This window comes from Rhinatrema bivittatum, chromosome 15, assembly GCF_901001135.1.
Source record: "Rhinatrema bivittatum chromosome 15, aRhiBiv1.1, whole genome shotgun sequence".
In the NCBI taxonomy this organism is placed as follows: Eukaryota; Metazoa; Chordata; class Amphibia; order Gymnophiona; family Rhinatrematidae; genus Rhinatrema; species Rhinatrema bivittatum.
Window position 1 is genome coordinate 26808553 of NC_042629.1, and position 18385 is coordinate 26826937.

Below are 18385 nucleotides of genomic sequence, written 5' to 3' on the forward strand. Positions count from 1 at the left end.
GCGGTGGGATTTTCAAATTCCACCATTTGTTCAGCCAAGTCCAAACTTGGCCGAGAAAATGACACTGAATATCAATCTCAGATATTTTATTTTGATTGGAATTTGGATGTTGAACCAATAATTCCAATCTAAGGGTAAACAGGGGGGGATAGAGTTTGGAATGGTAACTGTTTTCTTTTCATGTAGCTGTGAGATACTGCAATAAGTTGTACAGTGGCTGGTGCCTATGAGAGTGTGTGTGAAACACAGTAATGCATTGCTTCTCTCCTGGATTTCAGATGGCCTGTGAGAAGACTGTGTCTGCCATGCAGCTTGTTCTTCAGAGGACGATTCAGAGTGCAAAAGGTAACGCAGTCTGTTTCATAGTAATGAATGCCTATATTAGGACATAAGTTATTAAATGCTGGGACACCTTGACTGGATATAAATTATAATACTCTTTCAGAGACCTGAAATTCCAACTGTGTTAACTTCTTGTTCCACATTTTTAATTCAGTATTTTGGCTATCAATCACAGCTAATTTCAGTTGTAGGTCTTTTAGTTGGGTTTTCAAAGATTTAATCTTTTTTTCTGACTCTTCCAGTTGGTTTTTAATTCCTGAACCTGATCTGCAGCTTCCCCTGAATTTGCTTCCTCTTTCTGATAACCTCCTGCAATTCCTGAATTTATTTTTTTTTAAATATATTTATTTATTACATTATCTAAACAAGGGTCTGTGGGCTGTCCTTCAGAGATCTGTTTTTCTAAGGCTTGTATTTTCATTGTTAGTTCTCACTTCTCTTCTGCCAGTAATTTGCAATCTCCTTCCTGCAGCAAACATTTTTCAATGATACCATCTATTCTTCCTCTTAGCTGACTAATATCTTTTTCTAATTTAGTGCCTATAAATGTGAGCTATCCTTTTTCAAGAATTCTCTTGTGCAAAATGGTAGCATATTCAGCTAATGTCTTAAAGATTAATTTAGATTAAGTAACCAATAATCTCAGAGTGGTCAGGTAAAAATGTGGACATTTCCTAATTGTAGGTACCTGTCTTTTAAATTCTCATGTACCCTAAAGATCTGTTATTACGCATCTTCTTTCTTAGTGAAAACACTTCATCTTCTAATTCTATTAAATCTAACTGCACATCTGATGTCATCTGTGTGGTTGGGCGTGGCCTATCCTTTCTTTGGAAAACTCCAGTTCCTTATATAAGTTTTAGGGGTTCAGTAACCTATCTGCTACAGGGCACGTCCAGTTCCCCTCCTAACTCCCTTCACAATCCTAAATTCAGTAAAAGACAATGTTTTCTCCACAGAATTAGACTTTTATTTATCAGATTTTGCAGGATTAGCATTTAGAAGATAACACATGTCTCTAACATCCTTGCTACTGAGCACTCGTTTACCCTAAAGAAAGTTCTGTACCAATGGTGGTTTAAAACATGCCATAAACCTTAGCCTGCCTAATATATTAATACTAATAATTAATCATTAATCATTGGCTCCCCATCCACGCCAGAATCATCTACAAGTCCATCACAATCATTTACAAGTCAATCCATCACCTTACATCCCTGGACCTTCAATATCCGCTCAGCCTTCATATCTCTCAATCAGAGAAGTCCATCGAGGATCCCTCCAGGTACCGAACACAAAATCCACCCGGCATACAACAGCAAGAGATCAGGCATTCTCGACAGCCGGACCCTCACTTTGGAACTCCATCCCCACGAATCTGCGCCTAGAACCTTGCCTACCAACTTTCCGTAAAAGATTGAAGACCTGGCTTTTCAAACAAGCCTTCCCGGACAACTCATAACCACTGCCATTTCCTTTAACAATGTTTCCATCTGGTACTGTAAATAATGTAAATAATTATTGGGTTATTGATCTTAACCCCATACAGTTCTTTCCTACTCCTCACTGTTCCTTTACTCTCTTTCTCCCAGTTATTCTACCCTTGGTTTTTTATAACTGCTTCCCCTTGCACTAGTTCTAGTTCTACTGTTCAATGCACCCTTTGTTTCTATGTAAACCGGCATGATGTGACCTGTTCATGAATGCCGGTATATAAAAAAATCTAAATAAATAAATAAATAAATAAACTTATGACTAATTTACCCCGGGTCTCAATTTCAGGAGATTTTCTTCTGTTACCTCTGAAGCAGGCTTTGGTTGGAGGTCTGGAGAACCATCTTGGGAGGAGGCTTGCTTAGGGTCTGATACTGGCAGAGCTGCTGGGCTTCTCTCTCAGCTTCTTGCCGCCTCAGACTCCATGCCACTGTCAGACCCCAGTCTCCTGTCCCCACCTAGTCTTCTCCCTCCTTGATAGCAGAGGGTGCTGGGGCTGTTTTGGGTCCTCTCTCCTTTTCTCTTTATTTGCTCCTATCTTATACTTTCCAGCTGATAAGTATGCATAAGCTCATACATAATCATGTAGTGGGGTGGAGGGTCTTTGCCACATTGCAGGTCTTTTCGCCCTCCCCTTTTCCTCGGGGGAGGGGGTCTTCCAGTCTGGACCAGGGCTATCAGCCACAACAACTTTTCTCCATTTCAGAGTGCTCCCCCTTTGTTCATGGGTTGGGGGAACCTCTGCCCGATGGACTTCCATTTGCTGGACAGTGACTTATGCCTTATGAACTAAATTTGCTGCCTTGTCCCTCTGCCTTAGTTTATTTACACAGGAACTTACAAGCACACAGTTCTGGTTTAAAGTTCTCATCTGGGCAAAATTTATTTTCTTTAGCTGAGACAGTGTTTTTGGCCTGTCAGCATACTTGTTAGCATCCCTTGTTGGCTATTATGAGTCATATTGGGTACTTTCAGTGGTTAAACATGGGATATCTTCCTACAACACTCAAGCTCTAGCTCTCTCCACATGTAATCACACACACGCGCTCTCTCCCTCCCTCCCTTCCTCCCATATGCAATTACACAAAACTCTCTCTTTCCCTCACTTGCAATCACACTTACATGCTCTGTCTCCCTCCCCCACATACATTCACTCACACACATGCTCTCTCCTCCCCCATGCAATCATACATCCACATTCTCTCTCTCCCTTACATGCAATCACACAAGCTCTCTCTCTTTTCCACATGCAATCACACACACACTCTCACCCACCCACATTGGCTCATAACACACACACACACACAGGCTCACACATCCACCAGCTATCGGCTCACACATACACTCTCATTGCCTGGGCCTCTTCTCAGCCAATAGCATGATGGGGAGTCCATCTCTGTTGTGCCTCCATGGGATATGCTCTGCAGCGGACTACCAGGTCTCTTCATCTTCAGCCACCAGTGGGATGAAGTCCACTGGCAGCCACCAGATCCTTTCTCTACTTATTGTGCTGCAGTATGGGCTCTGCAGCAGGCTGCCAGATCATGGAGAGCATGGCAGCAGGAATCGCGTTTAATTAAATGTAATTTCCTGCTGACACTGGCCAGTCTCACGATAAGAGCTATGAGATTGGTCCCACAGCAGCAGGAGATGTTTAGTTAAACGTGATTCCTGCTGCCAGCAGGAGGGTGGGAGAGAGAGATCTCCAGGCATGGGATGCCTTTGCAGCTCGGGTAGTGGCAGCAGTGGCCACTCGGCTGCTGTTCAGTGCCGTGTCATGCTGCCTTGCCAATAAAAATGGCCTTGCATGCCACTCATGGCACTCATGCCATAGGTTATTGACCTCTGCCCTAGAGTAATTGATTGGCTTAGAAACAGGTTGAGTGAGAGGCAGTAAAGGGTAGTGATAAATCAAGTTCACTCCAAGGAGGAAAGTGTTACTAGCAGTGTGTCTTAGGGATTAGTCCTTGGACCGGTTCTTTACAACATTTTCTTAAGCAACATTGCCAAAGGGTTGTCAGGAATGGTTTGTCTTTTTGTGGCTGCTTCTCCACAGGCTAAGATATTACCCAAGCCCAATTACTTATAAACAAGGGTCATTTTTTCACCCCAACATCTATTCTCTGGTCCTCTGGCTTTTGGGAATGAGTCTTATCAAATTATATGTTTTTAAATAGAGGTGGTATGCTGTGAGAGCAAACACCATGATCTTTCTCTTGCTTCAGACACATTACTTGAATACCGTCTATATGTCTGTCAGATATGAAAATGAGCTCTGTTCACTTATCACCACCTTTTATAGAAGAAAACCTCATTTCTGTTCAGCCTTTCGTCGTGAAGTTTATGCAGGGCTAGCTTCAATTAAAGCCTCCTGCTTCATAGAATAGCAATATGGTTCTAACCCAGCTGATGAGTGCCCTTCAAGCATTCAGACTCTTGTGAACTCAAGTACCTGACCTGGAAGTTTGCGTTTTTGATGCAGTTACTTCATCTTGCAATCAGTGAACTCCAGGACTTAGTGACTTAATACGAAGTTGCATCAAAACAGGATGGTGCTTTGTATCCATCCCATTTTCCTGCCCTAGGCTTCTGCCTTGCGCTGCCCCCACCCCGGACTTGTCGACATCCCCCACCCCACCCCTGGTCGCAACCTGACTCCTAGCTTCAGGGGCGGGGACCACAGTATTCAAGGTGGGGTCTCACCATGGAGCGATACAGAGGCATTATGACATTTTCTGTTTTATTAACCATTCCCTTCCTAATAACTCCCAACATTCTGTTTGCTTTTTTGACTGCTGCAGCACACTGAGCCGACAATTTCAAAGTATTATCCACTATGATGCCTAGATCTTTTTCCTGGGTGGTAGCTCCTAATATGGAACCCAACATCATGTAACTACAGCAAGGGTTATTTTTCCCTATATGCAACACCTTGCACTTGTCCACATTAAATTTCATCTGCCATTTGGATGCTCAATATTCCAGTCTTGCAAAGTCCTCCTGTAATGTATCACAATCCGCTTGTGATTTAACTACTCTGAATATTTATATTTGTATTTATTAAAATTTATTGATCGCTTTACACAAAATAGGTCTAAGTGATTTACAGAAAACCGTACATAAAATTAATTAATATCATCACATACATAATAAAAAACATAACAATAAATAAAGATCATCCAGTGACGGCACAAGATAAACATAACGTTAAGGAAGAAGCAACCTTCAGAGGGAGTCAGAATTTTACAATAATTGTCAGCTAAACAAACATCATCTGAACAGCATCTGTTAACTTAGGACTAGCCATAGGCCTGCTATAAGAGGAAACTTTTCAGTTGGCATCTGAATTTTTTTAAGTTATCTTGTATATAAAGATTGCAAGGTAATGAGTTCCACAAAGATGGAGCTGCTACTGAGAATGAAGTTTCTTGAGTTGAGGATAAACGAGCAAGACGTACAGAAGGTATGTCTAAAAATCCTAGTTGAGAGGGTCTTAAGTCACGGGTTGGCTTATATATCTTTAACCAGGAAGGAGAATCAGGACTAAGCAGTTTAAATGTGGTCATGGCAATTTTATACCAAATGCGTTCAAACATTGGCAACCATTTTAAATTATTTAGAGTAGGTGTAATATGATCAAAGCGTTTTTGTATTTGATACGAGTCTGGCGTTGATATACGCTTAAATGTCGCTTAGAAAATAGGTCATTACACATATACACACAAACACATCCCTAACACCCTTTTTTACACGTGTATGAGTACGCGCATATACATGCACATGTGACTTCTTTTTAAAATCCTAATTGCACGTGGAAGGATCATATATGTAGATAAACTTGAAAGTACAAGAATGAATTCCATGTAATCTAACCATGAGACAAGAATCAAAAGGACAATATATGACATTAATCAAATAGCCTTTATATGGAATTATATGTTACCGGATATTTATTGGCACTTCTGTTAAGTATTAACGATTTTTTTAATATGTGCCTTTTTGTAAACCGTTATGATGGTAAATAGCTTAATGACGGTATAGAAAAACATTTTTAAATAAATATATGCATATAGATGGTTTTTACTTCCACATGCAACTCTTTGAAAAGTCACCTGTTAAGTGTGTAGTTTTGAAAATGTAAAACTATGTGCATTGTTGCCTTCCCTGACCTAACCCCACCTACTTTTCCCACAGGTAAAAGTACTTGCTTTGTTGATCTTCATGCTTAGTTTTACCCATGTGTACAGTGGGCAGTTTTCAGTCAGCCTGTTTACCCATGTAAATGGATTTGGAAATTCCCCTGTTGATGTGCAAGAAGGATTCCTCCACATTGAGTTTGACTTTAAGAAGACATAACACTGATCATCCTCCTAAGGCATCGTACTCCTTCAGTGCTTGAAGCTGAGAGCAGGGAGACTCAGGCAATTACCTTGCCCACTACCAAGAAGTTGCATCCAGAAGTGAGCTCAGACTTTCACCCAATGACTAAACCACAAGAGTCTGAAAATATTAAGAAGTCTTATAATCATTCTTCAATGCCCCCTGAGATATGAGTCTAAAACATTGCACTTTAAGGGGAAAGGTTATCTCAGAGTGTATACTTAGCTCCTTCATGACATCTTATCATATCTACATGAACAACATATGCACTCCATTTTGCAAAAGATTCTGAGGGTCTCTGAATCTGTTAAGCTCAGGCTTGTGGACCCTTGGGCCGATGAGAGGATGGAATACCTTGCGGAGGTTCTCTCGTCGGGTGGCGAGGCTGAACAGAAGAGGAGCGCAGTTGACCCTCTGCTCTGGAGGCGGAGATGACTGCAGACAGATGAAGAGACTAGAAGAGGAGCTGGGACTTAGGTGGACCCAGAGGAGTCGTGGTATCTGTGCAAGGGCTGACTGGAGCTTCACCCTGGAAGTCTGCGGTCCCCCCAGGAGAAGCCCGTAGGGACCCAGACCGCTGGGACCTAGGTGGGCCCTTGGAGACGGAGTCCAGGAGGGGTCCAAGATCAGGTGCCAGAGAGTCGTCGCTTACCAGGCCGAGGTCACACACCGAGGGATCAATGCTTGCCAGTCCAAGGTCACACCAGAGAATTACTGCTTGCCAATCCGAGTCGCACACCAGAGAAGTACCGAAGCCAATCCAAAGTCAGGAACCGGGAAGACCAAGCCGAAACAGGAACAGGGATCCAAGCTCAAGAACTCACCGAGGTAAGCAGACAAGACAACGCTGGAGGACGTTGCCAAGTCAGAGAATGAGCAGAGGAAGCTCCCTTAAATACTTCCTCTGCTCAGGCTGATCCAGGACAGGTGAGGTTGTTAAAGGGATCAGGTCCCTTTAAATTGGTGAAGGGGGCACGGCCTCGCACCTAAGGATGGCGGCGGCCATCTTTGATTTCCTCCGCGGAGGAAACGACTGCAGAACGGCGCGGGGGCAGAGCAGGGATGGCTCTCCCCGCGATGGTCAGGCCAGGGGCCCACGCTGGGGCACCGCGCACCCGGTCAGGGGTTTCCCCGGAGGCTGCTGCGGTGGGTCGCTGCTGAGGTAGGGGACCGCGGTCGTGGCCTGCCATGGCCGCGGGACACAACAGAATCCTTCCCCAGAGAATCAGAAGGACTTCTTTTGCCCCATAAAACTAAGTGGAGGAGTGTGGAAAGCACCTGGTCCATTCAACATATGATGTGTTCAAGATGGAATCAAGAGCTTCAGTCATGGAAATTGGAACCTGTACAATCTCATGACAGATGTCCATGAGAGGCTTGTTGACATGCCATGTAACAGAGAGAATCTCTTTGGAGATAAAGTCAAGGAGGCAGTGAATCTAATAAAGGACCATCGTTCAACACTTTAGATGCTCTCCTTTGCTACCTCCAATCCACCCTCTACCTCCAGGAGGTACTCAAGTGGTGCTTTAAGAAGATAGTTTTTCCCTCCAAAGAATCATTCTCCTCTCTGCCCTTGACCTTGGCAGTGGCAGAGATCGAGGCCTCTCCAATGCAACCACAGAAGCTCAAAGCTCCATTCAGTAACTCAGTCAAAACTAGGAATGAGGTTTTGACCTGTTCCAGAACTCATAATCAGAATCCCAGTCTTCGTACCAGAGGAACTGCCTTTGGCTTCTCCGGATAGTAGAGAGAGGCTACAGATAAAGGTTGTGGAAAGTCCCACCAAATTACCCCTCCCATCCCAAAGAGAATATCTTTTTCTCCTCACCAGGAAATGCTTTAAAAAAGAAGCGCTCTCTACCTTTTGCAGACCAGGGTATTTCAACCTGTACCACTGCAGGAGAGAGGATGAAATGTTACCGTAGGTATTTCCTAGTACTAAAGAAAATGGAGGAACAAATTTGTAATGAGGGAATAGTCGGGATTTCAAGGATACATATGTATATGAATGTCTCAGTCATAGCAGGTTTCTCTGATTCCTAGTGGAGAAACACTATCTCCTGTACCATATTCTGCCTTTTGGTCTCTTGTCAGTGCCTCATCTTCTCACAAAATGTTTATTGGTCCTTGTTGCATACCCTACAGTATGTAAGCTGGAGATTTTTGCACCTGACAATACTACTGGGGTTGGTTTTTAAAGAGACCACAAGGTCCATGAAAATCTCTACCCCCAACTTTGCTAAAAACCCTAGCAGCACCCACCCTACTTCCTCCTATATTCCTACCTGGGCTAAAAAAATAACTACTCTTATGCCTCACCCCTCAGGCCAGAAGCCCCATCCACTGGTGACCAAAATCCCCCTCCCTTCCTTCCCCTCCACCTTCCCCCTGCCATGCCTACCCAAGGTTTACTGTTAACTCCCTGGAGTCTGATGGGGCCAGGAACAATCCCTAGGTGCTCCTTCACTACTGTGCCATTTTTCACTATGGCATCAATTGACCTTATGTGCTGTTTTGCCCCAGTCTTGCAAAAGAAATGCCCCATGTTGTTGCTGTTGGATGATGATGATGGAGCCCACTTGTTTGGCTGATTATTCTGCTATCTATGGAGAATACCCACTATAGGTAATCAGCCAGCCTCTTATACTACAATCTATGCAGTAGAATCCAAGAATTTAACTTAGCACACCCTTATGGCTCAGCTTTGGACATTGTATACAGTAACCCCAATATCCTGTGCTAGTATTCTGTGATCATTGTCCCATGCACTTTTGTCTTGTATTGCTTGCAGGTACAAATAGGCATCTGACTGTTGGAATATCAGAGCATTTTGGTGCTGTAAAAAAAAAAAAAAAAAAAAAAAAGAGAGAGAGAGAGAGAGAGACATAGTAGTCATGAGACCTGAAATTTTGTTCTTTAATTGTTCCTGTCTTTGTTTTCAGCACTGGCTGGGAAAGGGAATAAGCCATCCTCTGCCCAGCTGGAGTTGCGTATGGTACAGAGCAAGAAGGACATAGAAAACCCCGAGCTGATAATCAAGGCAACTGTGTTATAAAAGTTGTGGCTGTCTCCTGTGAACACACATCTCCTCGTTCTCCTCATTCTCCTTCCTGTTTGTGCAGTGTTTGCCTTGGATTTGTGCCAGAATCCCTCACAGTCCCTGTACTCCTGCCTGGTATGGACAGAAATTCACCAGATGCTCATTCCAGCCAGTAAAGTTCCCATTCCTTTTCAGTGAAGAATCAGAAAAAGTAAAGAGGGAGGCCAGCAATGGATTAAGATGTTATCTCTCTGAGAAAAGAAGTGAAATATCGCCAAGATGGTTAGTACCGTGAGGGAAAGGGAAGAGCTTTCTCTATTCCATGATAAGATGGTGGTTCTTCCCATGCCCGGTGATGCAGGATTTGGATAGGCAAATGACAAGTGTTGGACTGTATAAACTATTTTGTGCCAATATGATATAACGTGAATGAGGAGTTGTCTATACGTGTTTCATAACTGACTACAGGACGCCGTTTCACAACCACATGTTCCAAATTAAGTAAGGTTTAGCATGCTGTGAGGAGAGAAGTGGGAGTTCAGCTGGCTGTGCAGATAGAACTGAAGTGGGATGTGGTGCGGAGTGAAATGGGGACACTAAAGGGGCCATTGTATGCTGTCTTGTATTACATGGAAGTGTCAGGCATGCTCTGACCTCATTATGGCATCAGGGATAAAGTCTGTGCTTATCATTTGGAGAACCTCATGCCACTGCAGTTGACAGCAACTTCTTTGGGCCATTGGATCAATAAGACTTTTCTTTGTCTAAGGTTCATAATTTTTAGATCTTTAATAATGATCACAAATCATTCAACATAGTTTTCTCTCCCCCCCCCCCCCCTCATTGCCTCATAGTTAAATTATTCAATAGCATCAGAACCATAAATTATTCTTTTAGCTTGGGTGGAGCACTTTTCCTGGGAGCTTGGATAAGCGCAGATAGAATGGGAGTAGGTTTTGAAAGATACAAGAAGCAGGTTATAAGTGTAAATAATTCTAGGTCAGAGGTGTCTTTGATGTCAGTACTCTCTCTTACTCACCTAGACCTTACGCTCAGGGTTTTAAATTCTTATTTTTCCCCAATTACAAGATATTTTCTAAAAATAAAGATATAAATATTGAGCCTGATGAGGAGAATGAGAAGTGAAGCCTTATATACATTTATAAAACATGGACCTAACACTGAAACAGCCCTTCTTTTTTTTTCCTACCTTGTTTCCTGCTGTTTTGGTCTCCTACCTTGTTCTTAATTTAAAAAAAAACAATTTTCATTATTATACTAATAATTTTGCTTGAGAGAAAGCTGTCACCAGTTCTGTGTCTGTCATGTATCCAGCTTGCTCTTCTGTCACTTGTATTACATCCTCTGTGTCCCACCTGTTGGGTATATTCTAAGAAGTGTCAATAATAGGAAGACATAACATTAATGGTATAGGGACTGAGGCACACTTATCACTTTTAAAAAGAATTCAGGTGCTAGCTATGACTTCCCTTTCATTGAAAAGCATTGTCTGTGTCCATGGGATTAATGCCAAGCTTTCTCTCCCTTGTCAGCGAGATTAATAAAATAAATGTATTTTTATATCACACCTCACCGCTATTGATGTTCAAAGTTTGTCACAGTGCAGCATTCTCTCCCTCACCCCACAGGATTAATGCCAAGCACTTACTCCTTTGCCCCCTGGAATAAATGGTGAGCACATAATTACTCTTATTACTTGTGTGGGGGGAAGGCACACAGTCTCACAGATAGGTTGTGGGGCGTGCATCGGGTTCACAATGAAAGAATAAGAGAGAATGCATGACCAGGCTTTTGCTAAGATTTGAGGGAGAACATTAAGGTTTTCCTTAATATACATGCTCAGGCCTGACCTCTTCACAATGCACCTTCCCTCTAGATCAAGAAAGGGGAAAGTTTCGTTTTTTTGCCTGGATCTTTAAAGTGATCATGGTAAAGGTCTTTAAACTGTAATTTGTAAGGTAACAGTGACCTCCTCTAGAATGCGAGATGGGCTCTCGTGAATTTTCTTCTTAGGAAGCAGTCAGTAACTTCTCTTGGGTACACTTTTCTGAACCTCAGACACATTTTCCTTATGAATCTTCAGAGCTCTCTGCTGATTTAAGACACAAGGTAAATCATGATCCCCTCTTCCATACGATTCCCACTTATGGTGGAAGTGATGGGGACTGTTCTTGGGAACCTGAATCTTTTCTGGGTGACCCACTGTGAATTTGTTGTTTATTATCATGTCTTAATCTAAACTAGAAATTTAAATTTTCACTTATTGTTGATAGCAAATATCTATTGTACTGTACAAGGCCCCCATGCACCAGCAGAGAATGGGACTGGAACTACTCAGAATATTGTGTGATGGGGATAATTCATCATCTGGTAACCTGTTAATTATTGATGATTGTATTGAGTGGATTTTACTTTCTGTGCTGAGAAAAATTATAATAAAATTATAATAAAATTGTCAGTTAAACTGTACTGTGGGATGTAATAAGTTGTTTAGCTTTTGATTTTCAGTATGTTCTCCTTTTCACAATTAGAATAAAAAATGGAGAGATGCAATGAATATTTTTGGTGCAGCTGTTGGATCCCAGACTCTGCTCCTTTTTGCTCCTTTCATGTCTGACCATCAGGTGCTCCATACACAGTTGAGTGATGATCTTCATTTTTCTCCCCTGTTGTCTTCTGTAGACCAAGGTCATAGAGACTGGGACAGCAAGATGCAGCTCTCTGAGGGAGTAATTTTCAAGGCCATTTACATGCATATCAAGAAGATAACTTTCAAAACTGCTCACATGCACCCATTTACACATGTATGTAGGTGCATGCAAAGTTCCTACTGTATTTAATAACCTACATGGATACAATAAGTGCAGGTTATAAAATATGAGTACATATCCGCACAAAAATTCTCACAATTTAAGACCATGAGCCACACGAGTTCAGACATATCCAGAAATGTTGTGGCAGTTATCCAGATAAGTTCCGTTTATCTAGCTAAGTAGCAGCACTTAGCCGGATAAGTCTGAAAAACGCCACTTGTCCATCTATCTTGTATACCCAGATGAATCTGAAAAGCGCTACTTAGATGGACAAGTAGCACTTTTCAGACTTATCCAGCTAAGTGTCACCACTTATCTGTCTATATTCTGATTTATCCAGCTAAGTGCAAATTTGTCCATCTAAGTAGCAGCAAAGGCGTTTCTTAGCTGGATAAGAACATAAGAGATGCCAAACTGAGTCAGATCAAGGGTCCATCAAGCCCAGCATCCTGTTTCCAACAGTGGCCAATCCAAGTCACAAGTACCTGGCAAGTACTGAAACATTAAATAGATCCCAAGCTACTATTCCTTATTGACTAATGGCACTTTATGAAAATTCTCCTCTAGGAACTTACCCAAACCTTTTTTAAACCCATTCAGAACGTAGCCAGATAAGTGTGCACAAATGATATACCTGCATATTTCTACATCAAATTTTAAAGGGATACACAAGTAGATTTTACTTCTGTTATTTAAATGCATTTACCTCCCATAATTCAGGTGTAAATCAGGGGATTTTCTAACATGTGCAGCAATGAAATAACCAGTTTTACCAATTAGTCTACCAGTTTGCCCAGTCCATCTGCGGTTCGTGAAGACCATCCTGGCTCTTCAGCCTGAAGTTCCCCCATTTCATCCAGATCCCCTCCCCCCACCCATTCATTTTTTCACTTTTAAGATGTTTACTTACGACAGATAACAACCAGATGTAAATATATGCAACTAAGAGTTATGCACTTCACTTTGGCAGGTTGTAAAATAGCAACTTAAGTCGCAAAATGTTTTGTCCCTCCTTGGAACACTTCTCACCCACCCCATTTTTGCACATGCAAATTTACGCATGTATGTTGTGGTTTTTAAAATAGCATATACCCGTGGATATGCTATTTTACGCGTGTAGGTGCTATTTTTTTACGTGCACAACTTTTGAAAATTCACCTTAAAATGTCCTTTTTATGTGCCTAAATAGCAGTTCTCAATTGAACTGAGCTCAAAGCATGCGGAACCCGGTTTTACATGTCCTTTTACATGCACTGAGAAGAAGTGTTTTGCAGGTTGGAGTTGAGGAGGAGCTGGCACTTAACGCGCCTACTTCTTGATTTTAAAAAGTATCGGGTGAATTTAAAAACGTTACATGAGGAAATGTAACTTACTATCGTAGCAATTTTTAAAAAGCCATTTACATGTGTAAAATGCATTTACATGTGTAAAACCCAATTTTACGTGTAAATTTTTTTTAATTACTCTCATATGTAAATGTACACATTTAAGTTATACCTTCTGAAGAGGTGAGTGTGTGTGTGCGCATGTCCTCAACCAAGTTACACAAGAATTTTCAAAGAATCTTATGCATATAGGTTCACTTTAAAAATACTCAGTAAAGTGGCATGTCCAGTGTACACGCAGACTTTACTGCTAAGCAAGCTGTTTGATAATTATTCTCCCTGCCCCCTGTCAGAGAAGCAAATAGTTCACAGTGCATTGCTCAGCCAGGCTCAAATTTTAATTTTATAATAATTTTCATCTGCCCAGCACACTTCCAGGATGTTATTCCAGGATGATATTCAAATATTAATCCCAATTTTAAAAAATCACTAGAAGAAACATACAAATTAACAACAACTTACCTAAGCAATATAAAGGAAATACTAACCAACTTAAAACTCATCCTCAACTTTGACAAGATTGAAATGATTTTATTAGAAGGATCAACTCTCCTCAAATACCACCACTCAACCTAATGAAATACGGTTATATCTCCAATCATGCTCGCAACCTCAGAGTAATAATTGACAGAGAACTTTCTTTTAAAAACCATATCACAACAAAAATCAAAGACTGATATCATAAACTACTTACTTTCCGCCATTTAAAACCTTTTCTTTCCAATAATGACTTCAGATCAGTCCTTCAATTAGTAATTTTCTCCAACATAGATTACTGTAACTCACTCCTTTTCAACTTACCTTTAAACACTATTCGCCCACTCCAGATCCTACAGAACGCAGCTGCAAGAATCCTCACTGGATCCAAAAAGCACGACCACATCACTCCAATACTTATTTCACTACACTGGCTACCAATAAGATTCAGGATTGAATACAAAGTACTATCCATCCTTCATAAAATTATATATGAAAAACAAGAAAATTGGCTAAGCTCATCTATAAAACTACATACCCCAAATAGAAACCTCAGATCAGCAAACAAGGGACTTCTAAAAACACCACCTACGCGTTCCAATCAACTCACCTCAACCCAAAAGAGAGCAATATCTCTAGGTAGCCCAAAACTCGGAACTCCTACCAACTGAACTCCGAACTCAAGAAAACCTAAAAACATTCAAAAAAGATCTAAAAACATGGTTGTTCAACAAAGCATACCAACTCACCCAATGAACAACACAACAACTTCACCCTCCACTCCAACCTGAAGATTAAATGAATAAATGAACTTAACACAACTATGGATTATAACTAAGAAGTGAAACGTCAAACACAACAGTAAATAACTAGCATTTGATACCCCTATGTTTAACAACAGTTTTGCATCTTTTTGAAACCCTGTTTATCCCCCTTAACATTGTAAAATCCAGCCCATAGGGTCTACAATTGGCACTTAAATCAGGCCGGATTTACATGCGCAGGGCACTCACGCGCCGGCGCGCCTATTTTGCATAGGCCGCCGGCGCGCGCAAAGCCCCGGTATGCGCATAAGTCCCGGGGCTTTGTAAAAGGGGCGGGAGGGGGCGTGTCTGGGGGTTGCGGGGCGGGGCTGGGGGCGTGGTGCTGGCCCAGAGGCGTGGCCGAGGCCTCCGGACCAGCCCCCGGGTTGGGTGATGGCGCCTCAGCAGCCCACTGGCGCGCGCAGATTTACACCTGCCTCGGGTAGGCGTAAATTTGCCGACAAAGGTAGGGGGGTTTAGATAGGGCCGGGGGGGTGGGTTAGGGAGGGGAAGGTGAGGGGAGGCGGAAGGAAAGTTCCCTCCGAGGCCGCTCCACTTTCGGAGCTGCCTCAGAGGAAACAGGCAGCGCGCACCGGGTTCGGCGCGCGCAGGTTGCACAAATGTGCACCCCCTTGCGCGCGCCAAACCCAGATTTTATAAAATACGCGTGGCTACCCGCGTATCTTATAAAATCCAGCATACTTTTGTTCGCGTGTGCGCTGTTTTTGAAAATGTACCCCTATGATTTTTGTAATCATTTTCATCATGTTTAAATTTTTCATATTTAACGTTTTTTCAAATCACGTGTAAAATCATCTAAGTTTTTTTATAGTCCTCATGAATTATTTCAAAACAGAGATCATTCTTTTTAAGATATTCAAGTTGTTCATCAAGTGTCCTTTTCAAATTTTGTTCTCTCTTCTTTGAAGTCTTTATAATTAAAATCATGAAGTCCAATGAACATTTGTTCAGTACCGCTTCCCATGCGATCATGAATTCTGTATCCTCTTTGAACATGCTTGATGATTTGTTTCCACGTAAACCTCTGGGTATTCTTTTATATCTGCAGTAGTCCAGGAGAGTTGAAGCATGGAGATTGCTTCTTACAAGACTTTTGTTGATGTTAATAGTCTCTTCCAATTTTTTGAGAAAACCTTCAAATCCATTATTGTCTTTGAAGAAAGGTTCATCCTGTAGGAGCTCGTTCAGGTGCTCGTCATTGAAACTTAGTTTGACCTTCCAAGGTGAGAAGGACATTATCCTCAAAAATGAGATTTACTCATATACATATACTCATATACATTAAAGACTGACTACATACAGGTAAAATCATATACTGTCATTAATTTTCGTTCTTTTTTGTTTTGTTGCACTACTCACCACTCCAGTTGTAAGTGCTCTCAAAGAGTCTTTCATTGTATATGCTACCACTTTATATGTACTTAGATTTCAATGATTTTATTTTGTATATCCTATATTGTTTAGTTATATTTGTTATTTGTGTGTTTTAGCCCCTGAGGCAGCCCCACCTCCTGGCAGCACCACCATCCCTTCCTTCCAACTACTCACAGATTCACCACCTTCTCTCCCACTCCTTGGCATCAACACCATCCCTTTCCTTCCTACCTCCTGGCATAACTATTTTCCCTTCTACCCTTGTCATCCATAGCTTCCTTTCCCTATTCCCCTATCCTATATCACACCTTCTCTTCCCTCTAACACCCTCCACCACCAATACTACCTTCCCACCCCCCACCTTCCTGGCATTACTATATCCCTCCCCACTCAGGATCGACTCCATCCGGCAAGAGGAATCAGATGAAAAACACTTCTTACTTGCTACTGCTGCTTCCTGTAGATGTCAGAACTACACTGAGCCCCATAATAGTTTTGTGAGACTGAGCAGCTCTGCACAGCTCTGTCTGCAGCAGGAAATTGACAGAGGAAACAGTAGCAGCAGGTAAGAAGCTCTGCTCAGTTACTCCTCCTACTAGCTGTAACGATCCCACCCCCCCCCCCCCCCTCCACCGACCAACAGAAGTCTTCATTGAGCCACTTTCACTCCTGCTCTAGCCGACTCTTTTAAGGCTCCAAGACCAGCCCTACTTAACCCTGCCTCTCCCACAACTTGGTGCCTCATTATTGAGTCACCTTGGCTTCTTGCTTTGGCCCACGTTGCCTTATTACTGTGTGGGCCATGTGGCCTTCTTGTCTAGCCTTTCCATGCTTTGTGGCCTCCTTGTTTGTTGCCTGTCTTGTATGTACCATGTTTGGCCTTGATTCCTGTTCTTGTCCTATCTGGGCCTCTTGGTGTTACGATCCTACCCACAGACCCCATCCCGCGGACAGGCCCTCACCTTTCCTCCTCTGCCAGCCCGATGCTGCTGCTCTCTCTCACGGCCTGGACTGCCGCCGAGCTGCGCCTCCCTGCATCTTTGCGACCGCACCGCCTACTCCTCTTCAGCGGGGAAGTCCCTGCCAGGATTCCCTCCTTTTCCGCGGCCTGAGTGCCGCTGTTGGAGTCCGCTTCAGCGACAGTGAGCCGCGCCACTGACTCTTCTTCAGCGGGGAATCCCCTCGCTGGGATTTCCTCCTCTTTCGCGGCCCGAATGTCACCGCCGAGTCCTCTTTGTCAGGGCTGCACTCCAGCCCCAGCGTGGCTCCTCTTCAGCAGCAGGAGCTGCCTCTGGCCTTCTCCTTCTTCCTCCATGCTGCTGCAGACCTTAGCTCCGCCCACCTACCTTCAGGGCTCCCTCTAGGGCAGAGCTTTCCAAACTGTGTGTCGGGACACGTTAGTGTGTCGCCTGCAGTGTGCAGGTGTGTCGCGCAAGCCCTGTCAACTCTGATGCGAGTTTGGGCTTTTTTTTTTCTAGAGATTCACTTTTTTTTTTCAGTTTATGGGTTGCTTATTATTGGGTGATTTTTGCTGTCAATCGCGTTTTTTGGGGGGGCTTGGTGGGTGGAACGAGCCCAGCCATCCTTGCATTGGCTGCTGCTGCCGATGAGGCCTGGCCATGAGGAGTACTGACTGCAAGCAGCAGTGTCTGGTGATCATGGAAGGGAGTGAAGCACTTAACTGGCAACAATCAAAAAGACGAGGTACATGAGTGTGGGGGCCAGACATGTGCTGGGGAGAGAGAGATGAGTGAGTGGGGGGCAAACGTGCTGGGGGGACAGACATGTGCTTGAGGGGGAGAGATATGAGTGTGTGGGGGCCAGACATGTGCTGGGGGGAGGAGAGAGATGAGTGTGTGGGGGACAGACAATTTGTTTTATTATTGTTTCTCATAAATTATAACAATAACATGAATCTTGGAATATATATTTTTAATATAAATTTAAGGTTTTCATGAGATAGGTTGTGTCGTGAAACATTTTATTTATGTATATATTTAAGGAAACATACATAAATTGTCAAAATATGTTTCGTTCGTTTAACCTTTAACCTCTGGTTTACTAGTAGACTGAATTACCGTGTCGTGAAATTATGTTTGTCTAAAAAGTGTGTCACCAACATGAAAAGTTTGGAAAGCTCTGCTCTAGGGGCTGGCCACGTGCTTTCTTCCCTTCTTAAAGGGCCAGAGACAGGCAGCACTCCTGTGCCTTCCAGATGATGTCTTCAGGGCT

The 18385-nt window shown here is 42.8% G+C and overlaps 1 protein-coding gene across 1 annotated transcript in view; it reads left to right on the forward strand.

Moving 5' to 3' along the window:
* The window catches only part of PDXK (pyridoxal kinase), a 178660-nt gene extending 166922 nt beyond the window's left edge, over positions 1-11738 (forward strand). Inside the window, exons 10-11 of the mRNA XM_029578220.1 lie at positions 279-345; positions 9162-11738. Coding sequence (XP_029434080.1) covers positions 279-345; positions 9162-9274 — 180 coding nt within the window. The 3' untranslated portion in view covers positions 9275-11738. The remainder of the gene's footprint in view (positions 1-278; positions 346-9161) is intronic.
* The last annotated feature ends 6647 nt before the right edge of the window (positions 11739-18385 follow it).